We start from the raw sequence: 21,011 nt of genomic DNA, 5'->3' as shown, positions 1-21,011 counted from the left end.
AGGTTACAGAGCCTGGATAGGCTTTTCAGCCCATCTGGTCCATACTGAGCATGACACCTACTCATTGTTACATGCCGGCTTTTGGCCCGTATCGCCATAGATCTTTCCTATCCCTGGACATGTGCAAATACTATTATTCTACCTGCTTTTCAATTCCTTGGTGTTATCATGTCTTGGGGCCAGCACGTTAAGTGCTACCACAAAAAAGACTCAATAACTCTACTTACTTAAAAGTTTGCATAGGTTCGCATCGTCATCTAAAACTGTGACAAACTTCTACAGAGCACAGTGGAGAAGACCCAGACTGGGTGCATCACGGAAACACCAATGAGGGGGAGAGGGAGAGAGAGAGAGAGAGATAATGTGGCTCACCTTCTCTGCTGCACCAGTGGATGAGCGGTTGGGTGATCCCAGGCACCGTTCCAGAGGCTCGGAGGTCAAGCCTGGGTCAACGTCCATAGGGGGCGGTTCCCCACTCGACAGGGGGGCCTCGGACGCCCCAGGCTGCCCGCCGTGCTCCTGGTACAGCAGGGTACGGAGCTTCGCGTCCAGCTTCTTGATGCAGTGGTCGGCATAGCCCAGCCGAGGGGGGCCCTCACCATCCGACTCGGGCACGGAGGAGGGCTGGACACCCGGCTGCTGCCCTCGGTCAGGGGCGGGGATCGTCGGGCAGTCGTCACCGCAGGAAGAGGAGGAGGAGGATGAAGAGGAGGATGAGGAGGAGGAACTGCTGCAAGGCGTCAGGCCGCTGGGGACGACGCTGTCCGTTGGGATCCGCTTCATGTCTTCCAGGGAACTCGACGTCGTTGGGTGGGTTGCCTCGTGACTTTTGCTTTCGGGGTCTGTGCGGGGGTTTTGGTTGGGAGAAAGAAGAGAGCTCAATTGCCAGGATAATCAGAGAAGAAGGAAGGGCAGAGAGAATGGATTCTGCAGCTCACTAACCCACAGTACATCTAACATGTCACTGAAGGGGTTCTCTGGAACCCTGGCTGGCTGCAATGCTTCTCTTGCCAGCACAGCTCACTAACCCCAACCCATACGTCTCTGGATTGTGGGAGGAAACCAGAGCATACGGAAGAAATCCACATGGTGATGGGGAGGACGTGGTGGGAAATGAATCCGGGCTGCTGGTGCTGTGAAGAGCTGTGCTAACTGGTAGTGATACCCCCCCACATTGGGGAAAAGGTATTTTACTATCTGTTCTATCTAACTCCTCACAAGCTTACCCACCTGTGTAACATCATCCCTCAACCACCTCTGCTCCAGGAAAAACAGACCAAGCCTGTCCTTATAACTGAACTGCTCTATCATGGACATCTTGGTAAATCTCCTCTGCACCCTCTCAAGTATGACAGCATCCTCCCTATAGAGTGGTGACCAGAATGCCTTATAAAGCTGTGACAAGTATGTGCAATAAATGGACTACCCGGAGGAAACACACATGATCATGGGGATATAGTACAAACTCTTTACAGTGACAGGGATTGAACAGGGGTCTCAGCTCTGTGCCACGGGCAAGTATCGCGATGTGCCTTCTTTATATCCTCTTGCACCTGCACTGCCACTTTGTGTGGACTCGTCCATGTTCGTCCACTCTACCGATCAGTAGGGTGTCCTACCCCTGTGCACTGGGAGTGTACGGCACGCTGAGAGGATGGCTACAAGCCAAGCGATGGACAGAGGGAAGAAGATAAAAAGGGGGTTTTGCCAGAGCTTGGTTTTTCCTTACCGGCTTCTGCGCTGAGCTGGTGATCGCTTGGAATCTCCGCTTCATGGGTCATGACCTTCTGATTAATGAAGAATCTCCATCGTCCAACAGATGAGAAGTGCGGGCCAGCCTCACCTGCGGCGTAAAGGGACACTGTACAAACACACACACACCCAAAAGCAAACTGAAAGGTCAAGATTGGGGGGGGGGGGGTGTCAAGGGGAAGCTTTCCACAGAGCATGGAACACTTTGTAAAGGGTGGTGGTACAGGGCAGATAAGTTCGGGATGTTTAAAAGACTAACAGATAGGATCATGGATGATTAAAAAAATGGGAGTGCTATGTGGGAGGGAAGGGTTAGATTGATCTTTAGATTAGATTAGATTCAACTGTATTGTCAACCAGAAGTGCAAAAGAACAGTATTATTTATAAAATAACTGCAAATAAAAAGTGCTATAGAATACAAATATAAAAGTACTGAGACAGTACAATATGGGTGCAATATTGCTTAGTGCTGTGATGTGAGGTTCAGCAGGGTCACAGCCTCTTCCTGAGCGGAGGCTCCTGTAGTGCCTACCAGATGGGAGGAGAGTAAGAAGTCCATGGTTAGGGTGAAATGCATCCTTGATAATGCTTTTTGCCCTGCCCAGACAGCGTTTATGGTAGATGTTCTCAATACTGGGCAATTGGGTGCTGATAATCCGCTGGACAGTTTTCACCACCCGCTGGAGAGCTTTGCGGTCCGATACGGGACAATTGGCATACCACACTGAGATGCAGTTGGTGAGTTTGCTCTCAATGGTTCAGCGGTAAAAGTCCGTCAGTATCCTGGGACAGAGGTGAGCTTTCCTGATGCTCCGCAGGAAATAAGGGCACTGTTGTGCCTTTTTGATCAGGATAGAGGAGTTCAGGGACCAGGTGAGATCATCAGAAATGTGGACACCAAAGAATCTGAAGCTTGATACACGCTCCACTACAGCTCCGTTAATGTAGATGGGGACAAGTTGGAGTAGTTTAAAAGGTTGGCACAACATTGTGGGCTGAACAGCCTATACTGTGGAGTCCTGCATTCTGTGTAAATGCTGCAGAGATAATTTCAGAATCAGATTTAATATCACTGGCAAAATCACAAAATATGCTGTTTTTATTTAAATATGTAGGAGTAGTGCTAAAAGAGAGCAAAAGAAGAACGAAAATAGTGAGGAAATGTTCATGGGTTCATTGTCCTTTCAGAAATCAGATGGCAGATGGGAAGAAGCTGGTCATGAAATGTTGAGTGTGCATCTTCAGGCTCCTGTACCCCGACCCTGCTGGTAGCAATGAGAAGAGGGCATGTCCTGGGCGTCAGCTCCATCTTGGGCACTAGCCTCCGCAGCATTCAAAAAGTCGACATCCGTCATTAAAGGACTCCCATCACTCTGGACGAGCATCACATCAGTGCTTCAAGGGAGGGCAATAGGAAATGTGTCTTATAACAACAGGACAGAAGTGATTCTTGAGCTGGGTGGTACGTCCTTTGTGGCTACTGTATCTTCTGCCTGATTGGGAGGGTGGGGAGAAGAGAAAATGGCTGCAGTAGGTGGGGGTAAGGGGGAGTTGTCTTTGATTACGTTGGCTGCTTTACTGAGCCCCTGGAGAGGTTGAGTGAGCTTGGGCTTTTCTCTTTGGATAGGAGGAGGATGAGAAACAACTTGAAAAGAGGCATAGATTGATTGTAAAGCCAGTACTTTTTTCCCGGGGTAGAAGTGGCTGATGCAAGGAAGCATAATTTTTAATTATTTCTTTAGTGATAGAGTGCAGAGCAGACCCTTTGGGCTGTGCTGCCCAGCAACCACTGATATATCAGCTGCAATGGAGTGGTGGAGGGACTCGATAGGCTGATTGGCTGCGTTCTACTCCAGTGTCTTAAGGTTTCATGGTTTTTTGTGCCTCCAAGCAGTTGGAGGTGGTCAATAGGTCAAGCAGTATCTGTGGGCGGTGAGGACTGCTGACGTTTCAGGTTGAGCACTGGGAGTGCAGATAAGGTGAGTATAAAGAGGGGAATGGGTGGGGTGATAGGTGATCAGTGGGTCGCCGAGGGGTGATGGGCTGGAGTGGGAGATGAGTGGGAGAGGGGTTCGGTAACAAGCTGAAACAGAAATAGGGTGGGGGGAAGAGGAGGTGTGAAGAGTGGTACAAAGGGAAGTGGGGTGGGATGAGGGGCAAATGGGAGGGAGGAAGAGGAAGGTGAGGGGTGCGAAGGGCAGGTGGGGGGAGGGGTGAAGGACCAAAAAAAAAGCATCCGGGGCATCTTAGCAAGCCAGTCGGCGTCTGTTGAGGGAAATGGACAATTGAATTGGAGCGTGTGGCTAAGTAGACGGATAGAATCAGGAGTCTCCAGTATCTGAAGTTGCTTATGGGTTCAGAAGGGAGTTGTCCCTTCCCTCTGCTCTGCACCTCACTCTCACTACACTGGGGACGCAAGAGATTCTGTAGTTGCTGCAAATCCTGAGCAACACACACAACATGCTGGGGGAAAATATCAGTAAGTCAGGCAGCGTCTATGGAGGGGAATGAACAGTCGACGTTTTGGGGCAAGGAGCATCATCAATTATATTTTCCTTCATCCCACTGTCCCTCTCACTCATATCTGTTGGATTAGGTTGCTCTTTTTAATCTGCTTAACTGGTACTTCCTTTGTAGTTTAACAATTCATTATCAGCTTGCATTTTAAGTAGTTTTTGGTTAGTATGGGAGAAAAGTAGCCACAGCAATCGTTCAGTGGAATTGGTATGATTCTGGAAAGTTCTGGAAGCTTCTCTTGGTATTGCATTATTTGCATAAGGACTTCCGCACTGAATGACTCTATTTGCTATTTGAATGGAACTTTTCTTCTCACTAACTGCACTGCAACGCTATCTTTTTGCTTCTCTCTCCCTTCACTCGGTCGACTTATCACCGTTTTCAACTCTCTTTGTTCTATTAACACTTCAAACGATTGCAAAACACCAGTTTGTTCCTCTTTCCTGAATTGTGAAAGAGCCTCGGATTAAAAACATCAGAATCTAACATGCATTCTCTCACCACCTTTCTCGGGTTCTCCTCTTTCCTTTTCTCCCATAGTCCTATCAGATTCCTCCTTCTCTGGCCCTTTCTGCTTTTCCCCTGCCAGCCAGCTTGTACTCCTCCTCCCATTCCACTCCCACCCCTGTTCCTGATGAAGAGATTCGGCCCGAAATGTCGGCTGTTGGGAGGTGGGAGGGAAGTAGAACAGCTCATCAGGAAACCCACGTGGCCACAGGGAGAACATGCCGACTGTACAAACAGGTGATGCCAGAGATCAAGGTCTAACCTGGGTCTCTGAAGTTTTGAAACCCTCCAAGGAGATCAGCTCAGACTTGGCAGCTAAGCAGTCACAAAATGCTGGGGATAAACAGTTGACGCTTCAGGTCCAGACTTTCATCAGGCCCGGAGTGTTGACTGTTTATTTTCCTCTGCTGGGTTCCTCCAGCGTCTTGTGTGTGTGTGGTGCTCAAGATTTCCAGCATCTGCAGTATCTCCTGTGTCGAACCCAGCAGAGCGGAAGCTGCAGTTCAGCGCAACTTCTGGATGATGCCCTGAAATATGACGGCGGCCCATCCAGTCTGTGACAGAACAGTCGCCTGCTAGACACAAAGTGCGCAAGGTCGACAGGACTTCCACAGGATCACGTGGGTCACCGCTGTGATGTTTGGACGCGCCCTGGAGAATGGCGTTGTGGAGATGGGATCTCGCTGTACTCACCACAAGGCTGTGAGAGTGCTTGGTTCATCTGCAACTGCTCTGCACCTGTGTGCTAAAGACACAGAAAAGCAAAGATTAACATCTAAAACAGTACCTAAATCAAGTCTGATTTCTAAGATCATAAAACAGAGTATAGAGGATTCAGTCCACTGAGTGTACTCCACCATTCCACCATGGCTGATATATCATCTCTCTCAACCTCACTCTCCTGCCTTCTCCCCTAAACTTTAATGCACTGACTAATAAACAACCATAGAACATTACAGCACAGTACAGGCCCTTCAGCCCTCCATGTTGTGCCGACTCATATAATCCTTAAAAAAAAGTACTAAACCCCATAACCCTCTATTTTTCTTTCATCCATGTGCCTGTCCAAGAGGCTCTTAAATACCCCTAATGTTTTAGCCTCTACCACCATCCCCGGCAAGTCATTCCAGACACCTGCAACCCTCTGTGTAGAAAACTTACCCCTGATGTCTCCCCTAAACTTCCCTCCCTTAATTTTGTATCAACCTTTGCTTTAAGTATACCCAATGACTTGACCTACAGGTGTCTGTGGCAATGAATTCCACAGATTCAACATTTCTGCTCTAAAGATCTCCTCATTTCTGTTCTAAATGGATGTTCCTGTATTTTGAGGCTGTGCCCTCTATTCCTGGACTCCCCCCACTACAGGAAACATACTCTCCACATCCACTATCTATGACTCTCAATATCCAAACAGGTTTCAATTGTTCCCCCCCCCCCACCCATCTGAAGACTGGCTGCTCAACGATCTTTTTTATGGGTTTCTTATTTTTTTGTTTTGTTTTGTGGGCATGGCGTGTTTACTTTCCCTTTACATTGGGTGTTCAATTGTCTTTTTTTTTATATGGGTTCTTTAGGGTTTCTTTATTTCATGCCTGCCTTTTAGGAGACGAATCTCAGGGTTGCACAACGTATACATACTTTGAACTTTGAAGACAATTTGTTAAAAAAGGTACGTAAATGTCACCATATACTATCTTCAGAGACATTTTCATGAAGATATTCTCACAGAACACAGAAATACAACAGAATCAATGAAAGACTACAAACAACGAGTGACAGAACATACAAACTCCTTACAGACCACGTTGAGAATTGAACCCTGATCTCTGGCGCTGTAAACCATTACGTAAGCCTCTATGTTCCTTTGGCGTCAAGACGCAGTGAGGTTAGTAGAGTGGGTGGCAAACAAAATTTAATGCAGGAAGAACAAGTAGGAAAATGTGGACTAAAAGCTCCCATTTTACAAGGGCTGCAGGAACAAAGGACACTGTTGGGGTGTGGGTGCATGAACCACTCAACGTGGCAAGGCCAGGCACACACAATACTGGGCTCTGGCAACAGGGGCAACAAGTACAAAAGCGGGGAAGGCAGGCCGTACCTTTACACTGGCTTCACCTCGTGTTCAGTTCTGGTTGCCTTGCTTCTGAAAGGGTGCAGGGGTGTCAGAGAGGTTCCAGAGGAGATTCTGGAGGTTCCTGGGACAAGGGACCACAAGCTGGGATTGCTTTCTTCAGACATGTTTGATGTGTTGTGCCTTCTGAGATGCTCTTCTGTACAGCACTGCTGTAACGCATGGTTATTTGAGTTATTGTCTCCTTCCTGTCAGCTTGAACCAGTCTTTCTGCTTAGACCTCTCTCAACAAGGTATTTTAATCCACAGAACTGCTGCTTACTGAATTTTTTTTTGGTTTTCACACCATTCTCTGTAAAGCTCTGGAGACTGTGAAAATCCCAGGAGGTCAGCAGTTTCTGAGATACTCCAACCATGCTGTCTGGCACCAACAATCTTCCATAGTCAAAGTCACTTAGATCACATTTCCTCCCCCATTCTGATGGTTGGTCTGAACAACAACTGAACCTTCTGACCATGTCTGCATGCTTTATACATTGAGTTGCTGGTACATGATTGGCTGATTAGATACTTGCATTAACAAGGTGAAATCCAGATTAATGCACGCAAAATGCTGGAGGAACTCAGCAGGTCAGACAGCATCCATGAAGCCCTGATGAAGGCTCTCGTCCTGAAACGTTGGGTTTATTCCTCCTCATAGATGCTGCCTGACCTGCTGAGTTCCTCTAGTATTCTGTATGTGTTACCATGGAGAGGAGGCTGGTTTCTGTGACATGCTAAACTGTGCCCACAAATCTCTCCAATTCTTTGCAGTCTCTGGCAGAGCAATTGCTGCTCTAAGTTGTGATGCATTCAGTTGGGTTGTCCCTATAAAAACTGGTGAGGGTTGAAGGGGAGCCAACCGGCACAACCCCAATTACTAATTCAGTATAACGACACAATGAACAGTTTGCACTACAGTGGACTTTGTTTTCCTGTTGTTCTAATCGTGTTCTCTGTTGTATAATTTATGCTTTTCTCTGTGAAATCTGCTTATCTGAAGCTGCTGCTATTAAGCTTCTCAGTGCACCTTGTGGGTATGATTACAAACTGAACTTTGACCTTGACAATGTGCTTCCTTTAGGTTCCCACCATGCTGTTGGGTTGCTAAGTTCTATAGACAATAGGTGCAGGAGTAGGCCATTTGGCCCTTCGAGCCAGCATTGCCATTCAATGTGATCATGGCTGATCATCCACAATCAGTATCCCGTTCCTGCATTCTCCCCATATCCTTTGACTCCGCTTTCTTTAAGAGCTCTATCTAACTCCTTGAAAGCATCCTGAGAATTGGCCTCTACTGCCTTCTGAGGCAGAGCATTCCATAGATCGACAACTCTCTGGGTGAAAAAGTTTTTCCTCAACTCCGTTCTAAATGGCCTACCCTTTATTCTTAAACTGTGGCCTCTGGTTCTGGACCCCCCCTCCCCCCCAAACATTGGGAACATATTTCCTGCCTCTAGCGTGTCCAATCCCTTAATAATTCCAGGTGGGACTAGAGTCGCATATGGCCAAGGGTGCCTACGTTTTACAGAAACTCTCCTGAGGGTGGACAGATGGGCTTTTAACTACAAGAAAGGTATCTGGGAGTGAGCATCACCAGTATCCTGTCCTGGTCCCATTACACAGATTGAGAGGGGCAACTTACCATGCTGTGGTCAGGCTGCCCGGTGCCTGCTAAGGGGTGATGAGGAGTGCTGTCCACCCCCCGATCGGCCTCCGACGAACTTCGCACAATCTCTAGGGAATTGGCAATGATGGTTCTCATCTCCTCAATGAATTTCACCTTCTGAAGCTCCAGCATGAAGTTGTTTTGCACCTGGGGTAAAAGACAAAAGAGACCTGATTGCTCTGCAAAGGGAGGGATGGAGAGCAGGAGGGGTGGGTTCATTCGTTTGTTGTCCAGAAACCGAAAGAGCTGATCATGGATTACTGGAAGAACCGGAACAGGCACACCCTGATCAATGTCAATAGGACTGCAGTTGAGAGGGTGAGTAGTTTCAAGTTCCTTGGTATACACATCACCGAAGATCTCACTTGGACTGCTTTGTGGCAAAAAAAAAGCACAACAGCGTCTCTTCCACCTCTGGTGACTGAAGTTGTTCAGCATAAGCCCCCAAATCCTCAAAGCCTTCTACAGAGGCACCGTTAAGAGCATCCTGACTGACTGTAGTACCGCCTGGAAAGGGAACTTCACCAATCTTGATCGCTGGGCACTGCAGAGAGTGGTGCAGACAGCACAGCGCATCAGCGGATGTGAACTTCCCTCCACTGAGGAAATTTACAGCAGCGGGCGTATAAAGGCCTAAAAGATCATTGGGGACACCAGTCACTCCAACTATAAACTGTTTCAGCTGCTTCTGTTTGGAAAACGGTACTGCAGCATTAAAGGGCCTACAGTCTACAGGACAACTTCTTTCCACAGGCCATTAGACTTATAATTTCACATGTCTGTACACTGCGATTTTTATTCCCCTTGTGTTATGGGAAGGATGTAAGATATATATATAAAATTAATTAATATGTGCCATGATGTATAATGTGGGTGATCATGGTCTATCCATGACTATTACTGTTCTTGGCAAATTTTTCTGCAGAATGGTTTGCCACTGCCTTCTTCTGGGCAGTGTCTTTACAAGATGGGTGACCCCAGCCATTATTAATACCTTTCAGAGATTGTCTGCCTGGTGTCAGTGGTCACATAACCAGGACTTCTGATCTGCACCGGTTGCTCGTACGACCATCCACCACCTGCTCCCATGGCTTCATGTAATCCTGATCAGGGGGCTAAGCAGGTGCAACACTTTGCCAAGGGTGACCTGCAGGATAGTGGACGGCAGGATCACCTTACATTAACTTTGGTAGAGACTATTGGAACACAACTTCCACATAATCCAATATTATTTTTATTAGGCGATATTGAAGGGATAAAATCGAAACCTAAATTGAATAAATATCAGAAAGAATTCATAAAAATTGCACTGGCAGTAGCCAAAAAGGCTATTGCAGTTACTTGGAAATCAGATTCATACTTAAGTATAGATCGTTGGAAGAATGAAATTTCCAGCTATATTCCACTTGAAAAAATTACTTATAATTTAAGAGATAAATATGAAACATTTTTGAAAATTTGGCACTCTTGTTTACAAAAGACAGGATTAAATATATAGGTGCTCGGAAGATAAAATAATTGGTTATTTGGGGAAAGAAATAAATATATATACTAAAGTTATTACGAACTCCGTGGAGCATGTGGGGATCTTCCGATATCCAGGCATTCATTCTTTCTTTCTTTCCTTTTTTTTTTCTTCTTCTTTTCTATAGGGATGTTAGGGGGGAGGGGCTAAGGGGAGGGGGGAAGGGTATATATTTTTTTTCTTTCTGTAATCATTTGAAAACTCAATAAAAAAAAGTTTAAAAAAAAAACTTTGGTAGAGACGTATCTCCATCCTACCACCATAGGGGGATTAGGTGGCCTCTCAAATGCAGACAGCATAGGGCAAAGGGAAGGACGATTCAAAGGACAAAAGGGATAGGTTAAGTGGGACCCACACTCCTATAGGTTTAAAACTCAAACCTGAGACTCCAATTCCATTCTTCGTAGAATACAGGAGACTGAGGGGTCACCCTGCTATAGGAAAGCAGTTACTAAACTGGGAAGAGAGAAAAAAAGGGTTATCAAGGTTATTGCCAGGACTTGAGGAACTGAGGAAGAGGTTGGACTTCATTCATTCATTATTTATTTATTATTATTATACTTTTGTCTCTTTTTGCATTAGCACAATTTGTTATCTTTTGCACATTGGTTGTTCGTCCATCTTTGCTAGTGTATTTTTTCATTGACTCTATGTACTTCTTTGTTTCACTGTGAATGCCACTGGGTGTCCGTGCAGGTTGGCCCAAGTTGGTGTGGTCTTTCATTGAGTCTGTTATGGTTACTATTCTCAGGATTTATTGATTATGCCCTCTCAGGGTTGTATATGATATATTATTCCGCAGATGTACAAAACCACGTGAAGATAGATTAGGGTGAATGCTCTTAGTCTTTTCCCCCAGGGCTGGATGATCAAGAACGAGAGGGCATAGGTTTCAGGTGAGAGGGGAGTAATTTAGTAGGAATCTGAGGGGCAATTTTCTTTGTGTTTCTTAAGACATAAGTGGATGAGCTGCCAAAGGAAGTGTTTGAGTACTAAACACAAGAAATTCTGCAGATGCTGAAAATCCAAAGCTATGTACATAAAATGCTGGAGTAACTCAGCAAGTCATGAAATGAACAGTCGCTTGTCCACCCTTGTGTTTAGTTCTCCACTGATTCCATTGTATTTCTTTGTTCCGTTGGGAATGCTTGAACTTGGATGAATCTCAGGGTTGTGTATGGTGACAATATGTGTACTTTGATAACAAATTTACTTTTGAACTTTTAAGATAATTGGACAGGTATGTGGAACAAAAGCTCAAATTAAAGATATTAAAGATTAATGATGAAAGAAAGAAAAGTTAAGATCAGACCGGGTGGGAACTATAGTCGGCATCGACCAGTTGGGGGGGAAGGCCCTGCTTCCATTCTGTGTGACTCTATGACGACTGGGTTCTTAGTGGTTTGTTCAGTCACCAGACTCACCATGTAGATGGCTATGTCTTCAGGGTCGTCCCCATCCACGTCGAACTTGAAAGTAACCATCTTGTTGTTGTGTGTCTCCAGCTGGCACTCCACCATGTTGTCACCCTCGCTGGAAACCTGTTGGTGGCGGGGCGGGGGGAGAGACAGGCTCAGTGACACAGGTCTCAACACTTTCAGCAACACTGAACATTGACCTCCTCCTTCCCCAACTACTTCACCCCTCCCATAGACTGCATTTGGGATATCACAACCAGTTAAGACTATAAAGCACAGGAGGAGAATTAGGCCATTTGGCCAATTGAGTCTACTCCACCATTTCATCATGGCTGATTTACTTTCCCTCTCAACCTCATTCTCCTGCCCTCTCCCTGTAACTCTGATGTCCTTACAAGAACATACCAACCTCCGCTTTAAATCTATTCCCAATGACTTTGCCTCAACAGTTGTCTGTAGCAATGAATTCCACAGATTCACCACCATCTGGCTAAAGAAATTCCTCCCCATCTCTGTTCTGAAGGGACAGCTTTCTATTTTGAGGCTGTGCTCTCTGGTCCTAGACTCCCCCATAAGAGGAAGCATCCTCTCCAAGTCCACTTTATCTAGGCCTTTCAATATTTGACAGGTGTCAACAAGATCCCTCCTTATTCTTTTAAACTACAGTGAGTACAGGCACATGGCTATCAAACACTCCTCACGCACAAATCCTTTCATTCTAGTAGACCTCCTCGGGACACTCTCCAATGTCGAACATCCCTTATTAGATGAGGGGCCCAAAAATGCACACTATACTGCAAGTACAGCCTGACCAGAGCCTCATAAAGCCTCAGCATCATTTCCCTGCCTTTATATTCTAGTCCTCTCAAAGCGAATGCTAACATTGCATTTGCCTTCCTTGCCAGTGACTCAACTTGCAAGTTAACCTTTAGGGAATCCTGCATGAGGACTCCCAAGTTCCTTTGCATCTCTGATTTCTAAATTTTTTCCCTATTCAGAAAACAGTCTATGCCTTCCATTCTTTCTACCGAAATACACGACCAAAAACCCTGCTACACTATATTCCATCTGCCACTTTTTTGTTAATTCTCCTAATCTGTCTCAGCTCTTCTGTAGACTCCCTGCTTCCCCAACACCACCTGCCCCTCCACCTATCCTTGTATTGTCCGCATCTGGGCTCCATGGTGTTTGGAGCAGAGAATTCGAGATTCACCACTCCGTGCGAGAAATAATATGCACACACGTCTGTTTTAAATGACCTGACCCTTAGTCTGAAACAAAGCCCCTCATTCAGCACACATACAAAATTTCACAATTACAAAATTTAAATTGATGATTGTTGGAATCAATGTTGTGCAATAATAGATAAAATATAAAGTGGTATAACTTTTTACAGAAATGATCCATGAACATGTAGAGAAAATTTATGAGGATGCTGCCAGGAATACAGCATTTGAATTATCGGGAAAGGTTAGATCTTTATTCCCTGGAGCAAAGAGTTCAATATAATTGGTCCACGTTCCTTTAATTCTAAACAATACAGGCCCAACCCATTTTGCTTCTCTTGAGAAGACAATCCTACTATCCCACCATTCCAGTTACCTGCAAGACAGTCAGCTGGAACTTGGTCGACTTCTCCGGCCTTTCCCGTGCGCAGGAAGGCCTCCTCAGCTGAGACTTCTGGGGCTTCTCGGGCTTTCCGTTCCCAAGGTCACTGCCATTGGAGACTTCTTTAACCGTGTCAGGAGTCCCACTGAGAATGCACAGTTGTTGTAATTACTTCTCCAAGGGGAAAAGCCAGCAACACTGAACACTTCTGTGGATCATTTATAACGTTACCACTGGCACAGGGAACTGCTGAAGTGGGAAGACATCTGTGATAGCCTAGCTGCCAAAGTGGAAGGGGATACGTGAAGGAGAAAGTGAAGAAAGTTATGGTGCAGAGAAGAGGCAGGGGCTCCGGAACCAGATAGGAGAGGGAATCAGGAACCACAGAGATCAAACAATGGTGGGACTTTTAGGAGCACTAATGCACAGAGGGACCTTGGGGTGCAAGTAGCAGGGTGGTAAGGGCAGCGTACGGCATATTTGCCTTCATCTGATGCAACATTGAGCACAAAAGTCAGAACGTATAAAACTTTACTGGGACCACTTATGGAATACAGTGGATTCTGGTTAATTGGGACACATTGGGACCAATACACTTGGCCCAACATGTTATCATTTTAAACGATCTGTCCTGGGTTCTGTAAGTAAGTGCAATTACAAAGAAAGCACAGCAGCACCTCTACTTTCTTAGAAGTTTGTGAAGATTTCAGCATCATCTAAAACTTTGTCAAACTTCTATAGATGTGTAGTGGAGAGTATATTGACCAGTTATATCACAGCCTGGTATTGCAATACCAATACCCTTGAACGGAAAAGCCTAATAATAGTAATGGATATGGCCCAGTCCAACATGGATGAGCCCTCTCCACCGCTAAACATATCTATATGGAGTGCTGTCGCAGGAAAGCAGCATCCGTAATCAAAGGACTCCCTCCCCCCCCCCCCCCCCCACCCACCTCTCATGCTCTCTTCTTGCTGCTGCCATCAGGAAGAAGGTACAGAAGCTCAGGACTCACACCACCAGGTTCAGAAACAGTTACTACTCCTCAACCATCAGGCTCTTGAACTAGAGGGGATAACTTCACTCAAATTCACTTGCCCATCACTGAACTGTTTCCACAACTTATGAAATCATTTTCAAGGCCTTGATATTTATTGCTTATTTATTATTATTTCATTTTTCCCCTCTTTCTTTTTGTATTTGCTGATCGTTGTCTGTCCTGCTGGGTTCAGTCTTTCATTAAGTCTATTGTGTTTCTCGTATTTACTGCGATCGCCTGCAAGAAAATGAATCTCAGGGTTGTATGTGGCTACCTAAATGTACTTCGATAATAAATTTATTTTCAACTTTGAATTAAGTGGATGCACAATTAGCCTAAGTTTCAAGAAGATAGTTAACAAGGTATAAAAAAGACAAAGTAACTGAGAAACAAATCACATATTTAAATGGAATATTGAACAAATTGGAACATTACCAATATTACTACAGTATTATAAAATTTTGCATTAATTCCAAATAACTATTGATGGAGGAGTTCATCGAGTGTATGCTGCCATGTTCTTTTGATTCACTGTAAATGAACAAACTCAGTGCAGACACCTGGTGCAGTTCCGAGACTGCTTTCATTGCCTTCCTGCACGAAGTAGTGCCAAGAATTACCGTTCTGCTTTTTCATCTAACATAACCCAAGCATACACAACTGACGCTATTAAAAATCAGTTTGCTCTAAGCATGGTGCAGTGTCTAACTGCCATAATAGTACACATGACTGATGCCAGTTAGAAACTGTTTGGTAACAGTCTCCTGTCCCAATTAAGTGGTATAATGTCCCAAAAATAAATGAGGGAAATCCCAGCTATTTTCTTGAACAGTTTTTCTTCAAGAGTTGTCTCAAATACGCGGATGCCCCAACTAACTGATGGCCAATTAACTGGAATCCACTGTATTGTGTAGAGATCAGGTCCTTACAGGAATGATGTGAAGGCTTTGGAGCAGGTTCATTCAGTAGGGTTAGAGAGCATCAACTAAAAAGGAGAAGTTGGACAAAGCCAGATTTCTTATTTTTAGAAGACCTGATATAAGTATACAAGACCATGAGAGTCACGGATTGGGTAGAGCGTCAGCCTTTATCCCCTGGGGAGGATATTCCAAATGCTAGAGAGTATAGGTTTAATATAGAACAGTCCGGCACAGCACAGATCAATCTAACCCATCTCTCCTACATCGCCCTCTATTTTTCTATCATCCATGTGTCTAAGAGTCTCTATGCCCCTCATGTACCTGCCTCTGCAACCACCCCAGCAACGTGCTCCATGTACTCACCACTCTGTGTAAAAATCCTAGCTCTGACATCCCCTTACACTTTAATCACCGTAAAATTATGCCCCCTTGTATTCGCCATTTCCACCCTGGGGGAAAAAAAATCTCTGGCTATTCACGATATATGCCTCTTATCATCTTAAACACCTCTTACTAAGTCACCTCTCATCCTCCTTTGCCCCAAAAGCCCTAACTCACTCAACCTTCTCTCATAAGACATGGCCCATCACCACCAGATTGAGGAATAGTTATTACCCCTCAACCATCAGGCTCTTGAACCAGTGGGGATAAATTCACTCACCCTATCACAGAATTGTTCTCACAACCTATACACTCACTTTCAAGGACTCTCCGACTCATGCTATTGATATTTATTGCTTATTTATTTATTGTTGTTATTTTTTTCTTTTGTACTTGCACCCCGTGTTAGCCTTTGCACATTGTTCGTATGTCTGTCCTGTTGCGTGCAGTCTTCCATTGATTCTATTGTGTTTCTTGTGTTTACTGTGTATACCCGTAAGAAAATGAATCTCAGGGTTGTTTATGATGACATATATGTAAATAATAAATTCATTTTGAACTTTGAACTCTTGTCCAAGCAGCCTCTCCTCTAAAGTTTCCACATCCTTCCTATGTGACTAGAACTGAACACAATACTCCAAGTGTGGTCTAACCAGGGTTTTATAGAGCTGCAACATTACCGTGTGGCTCTGAACTCCTCTCTTCCAGCTAATGAAGGCCAACGCATCAAACACCTTCTTAACCACCCCCTCAAATTCCCCAAGAAGTCTGAATGATCTACAGAGGGGGTAGATTTTTGAAAAGCAGAGTATAGGCAGGTGAAGCAGGCATGACGAAGACGGTGAAGAGGTATTTAGACAGACAAATGAACAGGCAGCGAGTGAGAGGAATGGGTGAGAAGATGGGATTTATTCAGATTAGCCTCATCAGATTAGTTCGGCAGAGGCATGGTGGGCCAAAGGCTCTGCTCCTGTGCTGTACCGTTGTTGGGGCGCCAGGAGAAGCAGCTAAGAGAAGGGGATGTTGGGAGAGAGAAGACGACAAGGGGAATTCCCAGCTTGCTGGTACAATCCGCTTAAGGGGCTCACCAACCCTACACATACAGCAGTCAGGACCTAACTGCATTTATCATACCATCTGGGAAGGGGGTTATTGTCAGAGGCTTGAACAGTAACCCTACCTCTGGTTATCCTGCACCTGTCTCATGGGCCTCTGGGAATCAGGAACCACCGGCTGGCTCAGGGGCTGAAAAATGACAGCAAAAAACATGTTAGCATTCTGTATCATTTAACTCGCTAGAAACAAATCACTGTTTAGATGCACAAAAACTGCACAATGGCCTCCAACACCACTCCTGGCAGTGCGTTTCACACACCTACCACTCTGTACAAAGCCTACCTCTGACATCTTCCCTCTATAATTTCCTCCAAACACCAAATGCCCGGCGAAAGGTGTTCCTAACTTGTATACTTGCATCAAGGCCCCTCTTATCCACCTTCGCTCCAGAGAAAAAAGCCTTTGCTTGCTCAACCTATTCTCGTAAGACATGTTGTCCAATCCAAGCAGCATCTGGGTAAATCTCCTCTGCACCCTCTTTAAAGCTTCTCCTGCTCCCCCTCTCCTGCTCCCCCTTCTCCTGCTCCCCCTCTCCTGCTCCCCCTCTCCTGCTCCCCCCTCTCCTGCTCCCCCCTCTCCTGCTCCCCCTCTCCTGCTCCCCCTCTCCTGCTCCCCCTTCTCCTGCTCCCCCTCTCCTGCTCCCCCTCTCCTGCTCCCCCTTCTCCTGCTCCCCCTCTCCTGCTCCCCCTCTCCTGCTCCCCCTCTCCTGCTCCCCCTCTCCTGCTCCCCCTCTCCTGCTCCCCCTCTCCTGCTCCCCCTCTGACCAGCCCCATGCATACTCCCACCTTCCCTGGACCAACGGTGAGCTTTGGTGCTTACTCACCACAGCTGATTGCTGGTATCCTGCTACGGCCTGCTGCTGCGGCTGAGGGAGTCCCGCCGAAGGGTGGTGCGACTCCACGCTGGAACCCGAGGAGACCCGTGGCGCACACGTGCCAGGCTCTGCGGCAGAGGCAACTGCGGTGATGAAACCCACGCCTCCCTGAGACTCAGAGCACACGGCAGAGGGTGGGTTGCTGTCTGAGACACTGTCAACTGCAGGATGGTGGTTCAGTGAGGAGAGAGAGAGGGAGGGGGAGGTGGCGAGGGAGAAGAAAGGAGGCTGTATTAGAGATATGGTATTGTCTCATCCAAACACAGCTTGCAGTTACTGAAGATTCCCCTCTTGTAGATTAGGCAACTAATCTAATCTCTTGCAAAGACTCTAAGGCGTATGGACGTATCCATACTACAACGGATAAATCCGTAACCGAAGCTTTTTCTCTTCGTTTTTACCCTCCATCCACACCAAAACGGTGTTTTCGTCCCCTGAAACCGGAGATTTTCAGAAACACTCTCCAGAGTGTGCAATTTTGAAAACGCCGCTTGACCAGAGCAGTGTGGACAGGGTAACCAAAGAAATCTAAAAATGCTGTCATGACGTGTCGGAACAGATGGTGACGGCAGCACGCCATTTCATTGTTTTCTTGAACGCAACCTAACAATTTCAGAACAGATGGCAACGAGACTGAAGCCAGAAGAGTTAGAAATGTACTCACCAAATACTTTGACCCATAACTTACTGAATAAATAAGCATACTCACTTTGCCCTGTTTTCTGTCCTTGCTCGTATGAAGGTGGTTTACCTATTTATGCAAGTACTTCTCTGACAATAGATGTGTAACAGTCTAGTGTAACATTGTATGGAAATACAAGATAATACTGATGCAGACAGGTTCTATACATTTAACAAGGGACTTTATTAATGCAACAGAGTTAGTCAGTTTTTCAATGTTCATCGTCAGGCGGGTCATACTGTCCGTGAACTCCCTGTCGGTTGCTTCCATACGCTCCAGTATTTGTTTATTTCTACTTTTAAGTTCTCCTGCGCGAGAGCTAACAGCTGTCCGTTGTTTAAGTTTTTCTAGTCTGTAACTGAACAAAAGCGCACCAAGTCTTTCATGGCGAGATTCAGCTATGCCCTTTAGTTCTCGTCTCACCTATCAGTGGAAACGACTTTCCTGCTGCCACCTTATCTACCCCTTTCATAAGTTTCTCTCATACTTGTGAGATTTTCTCTCTGAAGGGCCTTTTGTTCTATGGGCACATGGGGTATGTGTGGGGTCGCGTGTGTATATATACACACACATGTACAACAGATGAGGTCAAGGAAGTGAGTAGTAGATAAGAGCCATCTGTACAAGAAGACGGTCCAGGCTATCAAAAAAAATCAGACACAGACACACACACACACATTCCCCACCCCCCCAACCAGATGAGGTAAGGAAGTGAGTCGTACATCTGTATAAGAACACGGTCCAGGTTTGAATCGATGCAAAACAAATGGGCTGAAGGGTCTGTTCCATGCTGCTTTATGACTGAATCTTTAACCCGCTTCCCATGGATACTGCCAGGTTTGCCCGGGAGGACTACTCCGGTGAGAGAAAGAGGAGGGGGTTAGGGGCGGGGGTTGTTTGCGGATAGACCAGGGAATGGGACTGGACAATGGTGGGGGAGCAGGGAGAGGTGGAGGACGGAGCGGGAGGAGATGGAAGCTTACTTGAAACAGTGTTGGCGAGCAGCTTACTCTGCAGCACATGCTGGTCGACCTCCGGGTCCTCGGACTCGGGCGGGTGCTGGTGCCAGCCGGGGGTCACCGGGGCCGGCGGCTGCTGCTCCGGCTGAGGGCGCAGCTTCTCCTGCTCCTCGACCTCGCGGATCTGCTGCGTCCTCTGGCGCTTCCGCTTGATGAAGGAGACCCGGTCGCGGATGGACTTGCACAGCAGCTTGGAGTCGCTCTCGTGGAAAAAGCCCGACCGGACCTAGAACCACCAAACACGCCGCAGGTCAGCGGAGGAGGCAAACGGCAGCGACGATCGTCTCCACAGCCCGCAGGGACACGCAAGCATGCGGTCAGAAGGATACACAAGGAAAACAGAGAGAGAAACACACAGACATGTAAGCACTCACACACACATGCACGCAGGGAGACACGCAGAAGGTTCGGGACCCATTAAGCACTTGCCATCTCCTGTGCCACCTCCTCAGGGGTGTCCTGCTCCAGGTCGAAGCTGAACTCCAGCGCCTCATTGTCCTTGTGCTTGCCTTTCAGCTTCTTGGGGTCTTCCACCCAGATGCGGAGGGCGAGCGAGGAGTCCTGCCTGGTGTCCTCTTTGGCCAGTTCGATCCGCAAGCCCGTGTCCTCGGCAAAGAAAGCGTAGCTCAGGAGGTCCTTTATGGCAAGCCTGTGCAAAGGTGAATAGAGGTTAGGCCGTGCACCTTGAATCTCTGGAGGACCAGTTTTGAGGTGTGGGGAGGACTCTAGACTGCACACCTTTGCTTCAGAATCAGAGTCAGGTTTATTATCATTATAATATGTCATGTTTTGCAGCAGCAGTACAGAGCAATTCATTAAAATTATTACCATAAGTTACAATAATATATATAAAATAAATAAGTACTGCAAACTACTGTAGGTAGACTGGACCAGAAGATATTTATACTGCAGCAGTACGGTGCAATACATAAAAATACTGTAATTGACCATAAGAAATACAAATCTGTAGCCACTTTATTAGATATACCTGTGCACAACCCACACATTAATGCAAACATCAGCCAATCACGTGACTACAAAAGCACAGGGTGAAGAGGTTCAGTTGTTGTTCAGACCAAACATCAGAATGGGGAAGTGACTTTGACCGTGGAATGATTGTTGGTGCCAGGCAGGGTGGTTTGAATGTAACAGAAACTGCTGATCTCCTGGGATTTTCATGCTTAAAAGAGTTAATAGGGGACAGTGTGAAAAGTTTTTAAAAAGTATCCAGTCAGCGGTAGTTGTGTGTGTGAAAATGCCTTGTTAATAAGAGACCAGAGGAGAATGACCAGACTGGTTCAAGCTGACAGGAAGACGACAGTAACTCAAATAACCACCCGTTACATCAGTGGTGCGTAGAATAGCAACTGTGAATACACAGCACATTGAACCTTGAAGTTTATGGGCTACAGCAGCAGAAAAGCACACCAGGTTCCAATAAAGTGGCCACTGAGTGTATATATTAAAAATGAAATAAATAGTGCAAAAAAAGCAAAAATAGTGAGGTCACGTTCATGGGCTCATTGTCTGTTGAAAAATCTGATGGTGAAGGGGAAGAAGCTTTTCCTGAAATATTGAGTGTGGGTCTTCAGGTTCCTGTACCTCCTCCCTGATGGTAGTAATGAGAGGGGGCACGACCCTGATGGTGAGAGTCCTTAATGTTGGACGCTGCCTTCTTGAGGCATCACTGGTTGGGGAAGCTAGTGCTTATTACGAAGCTGGCTGACTCTACAACCCTCAGCAGCTTTTTCCAGTCTTGTGCTCTGGCACCTCCATACCAGGCGGTAATGCAACCAATCAAAATGCTTCTACCTTACATCTGTGGAAATTTGCTTGAGTTGTTGGTAACATAAAAGTTTGGGGAAACAC

At 46.2% G+C, this 21,011-nt stretch overlaps 1 protein-coding gene across 2 annotated transcripts in view; it reads right to left on the bottom strand.

The window, feature by feature from the left end:
- The window catches only part of LOC132380659 (serine/threonine-protein kinase WNK3-like), a 129,832-nt gene that overhangs the window by 22,198 nt on the left and 86,623 nt on the right, over positions 1-21,011 (bottom strand). For both annotated transcript variants that reach the window (XM_059949626.1, XM_059949627.1), the window contains exons 7-16: positions 19,572-19,791; positions 19,107-19,368; positions 17,391-17,602; positions 16,632-16,696; positions 13,105-13,255; positions 11,509-11,625; positions 8,536-8,706; positions 5,471-5,522; positions 1,730-1,843; positions 373-842 (exon numbers count right to left, since the gene is read on the bottom strand). In XM_059949626.1, coding sequence (XP_059805609.1) covers positions 373-842; positions 1,730-1,843; positions 5,471-5,522; positions 8,536-8,706; positions 11,509-11,625; positions 13,105-13,255; positions 16,632-16,696; positions 17,391-17,602; positions 19,107-19,368; positions 19,572-19,791 — 1,834 coding nt within the window. The remainder of the gene's footprint in view (positions 1-372; positions 843-1,729; positions 1,844-5,470; positions 5,523-8,535; positions 8,707-11,508; positions 11,626-13,104; positions 13,256-16,631; positions 16,697-17,390; positions 17,603-19,106; positions 19,369-19,571; positions 19,792-21,011) is intronic.

Source organism: Hypanus sabinus, chromosome 24, assembly GCF_030144855.1.
Source record: "Hypanus sabinus isolate sHypSab1 chromosome 24, sHypSab1.hap1, whole genome shotgun sequence".
Taxonomy (NCBI): Eukaryota; Metazoa; Chordata; class Chondrichthyes; order Myliobatiformes; family Dasyatidae; genus Hypanus; species Hypanus sabinus.
This window is presented reverse-complemented; position numbering and strand designations above follow the sequence as displayed.